The following is a 6,431-nucleotide window of genomic DNA, read 5'->3' as shown; positions in this document are numbered from 1 at the left end:
GAAAATCAAATGGTTTGACAAACATCGGATCAACTTGAATGATAGACCGAACTCTAAAAAACCGAACAAAAATAATAATTTGGACATCCTCATACATCAATGCCAAAGTTTTAATACAAAGTAGAGTTTTATTAGGTTACGGGTTTGCCTTAAATTTACATATTACAATTGTGTAGGAGTGGTAGTTGAAATGTAGCTATAGTCATTAGATCAGCAAGAGTGTGACACAACAAAGAAACATTGTATTATTATTCAGCAATCAACAAACTTTGAAAAAAATTAATTATTATAATAAAATGAATTTTAAAAAACAAACCATTATCAAAGTTAGAATAATAAACTTATAAAAGTATAAAACCTCCCTCGTCAACCACGTCTATTTTTTGTTATATATACCCTTAGCCCTTCTCTTTTTGTATCACAAAATATTCACAATACACCAATTTTAGGAAGAAAAAAAAACATTACCTGAAACAAAATCTTTCCCTTAGATTCTCTCTCTCTATAACACACACACAAATTATGGGCATATTTGTACAACCTAAGATTCCTGTGATTAACATGGTAGACATGAAGCAAAACACAAGCAATGAAGTGAGGCATGCACTTGAAGAGTATGGTTGCTTTTTGGTCGTTTATGATGGGATTGAAGAAGTCAATAAGGAAATATTTGATTCCTTAAAAACCCTGTTTGATCTTCCAATGGAAACAAAAGTAAAAAACACTTCAACTAAAGCTTACCATGGCTATGTAGGCCAAATCCCTTTTCTTCCACTCTTAGAAAGCCTTGGAATTGAGAATGCTACAAGTGTTCATGGAGTTAATAGCTTCACAAATGTCATGTGGCCCTCTGGGAATGACAACTTTTGGTAATTTTTTTACAACACTTATTATATTACTCTAGTGTTTAATTAGTGTTGAAACATTTATTATATTAAAAAAATCTCACTTCAAGAAAACGTCAACGTTGACCGTATAAACCATCACTAGCTTGGTCTAGTGACAAATATGTTTGGCTTTCAATAAAAAAAGGTTGTAAGTTCTAGTCTCATGTGAGACATGTGAAAATATTAATTAGTTGTTCAAAAAATATATATATGCATTGGCCCTATAGCAATGACAACATACAATCGGCAGCGTATCCATGTAGCGACATCATGTTGTCTCTATATAGTTGTTCGGAAATTTTGGATTTTTGTTGCCTATTGCGACGACATGTTGTCGTCATACAATATATATATGTCAACGTTCGTTAGTTTTTAGCGCATTAAAATAATCTCAAGTTTTCTCAATTGATTTAGGGTTTTAGTTATTTCCATGTTACACAAAAATTGTAAAAAAAAAAACAATAAATTTGATTTTAATGAATGAGTTAAAGTTAATTCTCTATTTTAGTAGATACTAATCCATTGTTTTGGTTCTCTCACAGTAACATTATACAATCCTATGCAAAACTAGTTTCTGAAATTGAAGAAACAGTGAGGAAGATGGTGTTTGAAAGCTATGGAGTGCAGAAGTATCATGAATCCTATACTGAATCTGTGACGTATCTTCTTAGAGTAATGAAATATCGACCGCCAACCGTTAAGGAGACTAAAATTGGTTCCATATCTCACACAGACAAGTCCTTCATATCCATACTCAGCCAAAATCAAGTTAAAGGACTAGAGGTTAAAACTAAGGACAACAAATGGATACCGGTTGAATACCCTCCTTACTCTTTTTTGGTCATGGCAGGTGATGCATTCAAGGTAAGAATACTATATATCCACCCTATGTGATCAAAGCTAGAATTAGTCGACGAAAACGTTAAGATTATATTAAACTTCTATATGTACTTGATCATAACATATAGCGTATACCATAACAGGATAATTACAAATGAAAACCTAATAAAATAATATTTATCAAATATGGTAATAATATCTAATAGTATATCGTCTCTGATATTTATATCGATAAAAATGTACTTATACTGCGTTAAGTTGATGTATATAGGCATGGAGTAACGACCGAATTCACTCTCCTTATCATCGAGTAGTCATGGAAGGGCACGAGTATAGATATTCAATAGGGTTATTTGCATACCATAAGGGGATCATAACAGTACCAGAGGAGCTAGTTGATGATGAACATTTAAGAAAATATAAATCATTTGATCATTATGGGTATCTTGACTTCTATAACAAAGACTCACAGTTTGAGCAAGAATACTGCCACATTAAATCATTTTGTGGGGTGTGATAAATCGGTTTTCCTATTGCATGTTAGCTATGTAATCTAGTAATAAATCTTGTGGATTTGGATGTTTGTTTGTACAAAATTGATGTTTAAATTATTAAGATAAATGATAATGACACGAGACCGGCCCCGGTACGTTGTCAACGTTTTGTGAAAATGATATTAATTGACATGGGAAGATCTTTAATTAAATCATTCAACTCAGAAATTGAGTTATAGTGTTAGTGATGACCACATTGAGATGGAGTCAGACCTTAAATTCTTATTATATCCATGTTGAATTGATCATTTCTTTAAAGAAGGTTATTAAAAAGATTGATTTATTGTCTTAGACTGTATTATATACACACCATCACAAATCACAATATATAGTTCAACAAATTTGGAAATTTTTAGGTTTAATATACTTAACCTTAGTCAAGAAAACACAACATATCTACTGTGATAATTAAAAATAAAATCTACCTTATATTAATTTCATGCATTATTAATTCAAAAAGAATCTTATTAACAAAAAAAATGTAATAATAAAAAATAAAAAAAATAAAACACTAATAATTTCTAAATTTATAATTACATCCCTATTCATTATGTTTCCTTTCCTCTTGTATGAGCTGGAATATACGAGCAGCTGATTCAGATGCCAATTTAGGATTATGCGGTACAACCTTGATCACCTTTATCGGTTCATCAGATCCTTTTTCTTCTGGACATTTCTGAATTTTGAACCATGGGTGGTGTTGGAAAAAGAGGAAGCTCATCTTTTTTCCTTTCATTAGATGTGCTTCCACTACTTCCCTGCAAATCACTCTCCATATTACATGCAGTTTTATTAATTTTGTTATAACTTAAACCGTCGTCAATCAATGGAGAACATATGTGTTTTGTTATAGCCAGAAATCCATACGATGTTAAAAGTGAAGTGCTTGGAAATACACTGATTCCTTGTTGGTAAGATGTTGGAATATTATAACCGTTGGTGAGGAAGTCTGTATTAGAGGGTGCCAGACTCATGCCGTATACTGATGGCATGAGACCAACAGGTGGCGGAGAAGGTCCCGCAAGGGGCTTATAAACAAGCCCCTCTGACGGTGACCTTACTGGCACCAACCATTGGTTTCCTAGGGGAGGCTGTGGAAGGAAGCACCACGGTGGTTGTTTGCCACCATTGGTAGGCGGTGGTGGTGGAGGTGGTGGGAGGTCTATTAAATTTGGGTTGTATATTTTCTCAATCTCATTGTTTCCTTTTTGATGATTAAGATGTGGAAACATGTCTTCAGATGGCGACTTCTTTAGTTTGTAAAAGGCGTCTACGATCAAAAGATCGGGTGATTTTGCTAGTATTTTCTGTACCTGTCAGTTTAAACCTCATAGTATAAGCAACGATTCAATTATAGCATTGTATTCACGTAAATACCATGCAACATATATACCTTGATTATTCGATGTAACTCGAAGAGTTGTGACTGGAAAACTCTTTGTTGCCTGAAATATCATGGCAAATGAGAAAACTCATGAACACTTTGTAAATTTGCTTACGCACTATGACCTCAGAATCAGTTTAGTAAAACTGGTTCTGGGGTCAAATAATCATTTGTATAATAAGATGTAGTAAAATTGTCTTCGATTATCCATTAATCATATTCTGACTAATGAAATCTCCACACCATAATAAATTATAGATACTTACTGAATAATTGTTCTTCTTGCCATGCAATATTGTTCTCGACTGATAATTTGTGAAACTTCCCCGGGGTTTATATTAAATTCTGAAAGAAAATCTGTCCCTAGTCCATCATTAATCTTCTCAGCGTCTCCTAAATGTAAAGAACCATGATCTTCTTCACTTTTATTAATAGGAGCAAGACCTTCATGAGTATCTCTATCCATTTTCTTATTATCTCCCAACAAGGTCCATATCTTTTTTGTACCATCTTTGTAAACCATATTGTCCTGAAAACTTTTTCTCTTAAGTGGCAACCTAATACCGGGATCACATAACATTTGTTGTTCATCTATCAAGACACTTCTCTTTATTGAGGAAGAAACGCCTTCATTTAATATCTCTGAAAACCGGCCTCTATCCGAATTATAACATGTCGTGGGTTCTCTAGTCATGTCTTTATACGTTGTAGTACTTATATCATGGGTTGTTGCATCTTTATCGGTTAGTTTCAGCTGTTTTTGATATACATTCGCGCTTAAATTTGGGAAACTCCCTCTATTACGTTGACCATTCTCATATGTAAAACTTGGAACCATATAATCATCATCAAATTCTAGCTTCTTGACTATAGTATTATTGTTCCTTGCAGTTCTGAAGTCTTGAGGTTTTGGATGTCCGGTGTTGCATAACGTTTGACAGCTAGTCGTTTCCATCGTTTGTTTAACCGTTGTTAACGAGATATTCAAATTAATACCACTCGAGTGATACGAATCAAGCCTTGTAGCCAATCTTGTTGATCCACACGACCGCCCAAACGTTGAGATCGTACTTCTTTTATAGTTTGCATCCTATACAACATTGGTTAAACACAATCATGATTTCACTCTTATAGTAACTATTAATTTAAACTTTTAGTCATTAATAACACAACTTATATTGGTAATGTGAAATAAAAGACTAAAAGTTAAACTCACATGATAAGAAGATGTCGAAGGAACGAAACGACTTCCATTGTTGGTAGAAAGAGGTAACACCGGCGATACAGATCTGGAGATACACCTTTGCGAATTAGGCACATTAAACTGTTGAGAAATAGCCATTTTATTCCTTGGAGGTGTTCTTGGACCTCCTTTATCTGCATCACTAATATGAAGCCTAGGGAACAAAGGATCCATTTTCTTCCCTTGATCATCTTTCATGTTTCCCATTAATTAATATCAATATCACTATTTCTAGTGATTTTACATTAATGAATCAAATTAATATTATGAATTCTTAATATCTAGGTTGAATCAAAGAACCAAAATCCAACACCTCACTGAAATATTCGGAGTTAGCAAAGAACACGGCACAGATTGATGAAGAGACCAAATTGTGATCCGTAGAGAGTTATCATCATCATCATCATCATCATCATCATCATCGTACTCAGTATATCCCACCAATAGCAAAGCTATGGTAGGGTCTGAGGAGAGTAAGATGTAGACAGCCTTACCTCTACCCCATGGGGATAGAGAGGCTGCTTCCGGTGAGACCCCCGGCTCGATAGTAGTTTTGCATCAAGCCTTGGACATATTACATAAGGCACATAGCACTCAATCATCGGGACGCCGGCTGATTGGTGCATGTACCCTTGTCTTTCGGCTATCAACGCCACCACATGATGCCTGATTAACCTTCCATCACTTTTAACGTTATTTTCACAAAATTAGTAAAATAACGTCAAAATTAGTGCAATTTTACTTTTGCCCACCCGAGGGTTCACACATATATACATTATATGCGCGCATCGCAAGCAGGGCACGATCCGTAGAGAGTTAAAAATGGAGAAATTGATGGGGAGAGATCACATCACAATCATAGAGATTGAATTCAAACAATTTACATGTTTTGAGGTGATTTGTGGTTATATATAGAGATTAAGTGCGACTAAGTCTTTTCTCTCTACTCTCTCTCTAGAGGCATAAGTACTTGGTACCATACATTCGTACAATTATCGAAAAACAAGGAACACAAAGAGCTAATCAAATAGCATTTCTCATACAAAGGTTAATAATTAATATATTCTCTAATATTTATATCGATAAAAATGTACTCATATCGCGTTTAATATATGTATAACTAGTTTTTCTACCCAGTGACCCCAGCGTTGAAACTCGGGTGTTGGTAAGATCGACCCGAGCGTTATGACGATGAGCTGACATGAATTCGTTCACCACCGGCTGCGTTAATTACGATATATACATCATTGGTAAAATTTGAGGGTTAAACCCCAAAAAATTAATTCGTCAAATTAACATATAAAACATTAGCATATAAGAAAACAAAATATTTAAGACGATGTTTATTTGGTTGGCAAACATGGGCGGTGGTAAAACCCAAACGTTGTCGGTCCAGAGCATTGAGGCGGTAATTTGATACGAATTCGGTCGGTCTTTATTATGTACTTTACGATACCGGAACTAACAAGCGAAAAAAATATATAAAACTTGAGGTGGACCAACGACCAATTGGGGGGGGGGGG

General features: G+C 34.5%; 2 protein-coding genes across 2 annotated transcripts; one reads left to right on the top strand and one right to left on the bottom strand.

The window, feature by feature from the left end:
* The first annotated feature begins 522 nt into the window (after positions 1–522).
* Positions 523–2,415, top strand: LOC143612160 (putative 2-oxoglutarate-dependent dioxygenase AOP1). The gene is made up of 3 exons (XM_077086212.1): positions 523–869; positions 1,430–1,751; positions 1,999–2,415. The coding sequence occupies exons 1-3, from the start codon at positions 523–525 to the stop codon at positions 2,242–2,244; spliced, it is 915 nt and encodes a 304-aa protein (XP_076942327.1). The 3' UTR covers positions 2,245–2,415.
* A 407-nt stretch (positions 2,416–2,822) lies between these two features.
* LOC143611045 (protein HEADING DATE 3B-like) lies at positions 2,823–5,115 on the bottom strand. Its single transcript, XM_077085363.1, has 5 exons — positions 4,882–5,115; positions 3,932–4,755; positions 3,675–3,726; positions 3,149–3,594; positions 2,823–3,039 (listed from the first exon to the last, which is right to left on the bottom strand). Exons 1-5 carry the CDS (start codon positions 5,113–5,115, stop codon positions 2,823–2,825), a joined length of 1,773 nt encoding a protein of 590 aa, XP_076941478.1.
* Positions 5,116–6,431: the final 1,316 nt, after the last annotated feature.

Source organism: Bidens hawaiensis, unplaced genomic scaffold (genome assembly GCF_021521415.1).
Source record: "Bidens hawaiensis isolate Kalapana, Puna unplaced genomic scaffold, B.hawaiensis_p1.1 tig00002236_1, whole genome shotgun sequence".
Lineage (NCBI taxonomy): Eukaryota > Viridiplantae > Streptophyta > Magnoliopsida > Asterales > Asteraceae > Bidens > Bidens hawaiensis.
This window is presented reverse-complemented; position numbering and strand designations above follow the sequence as displayed.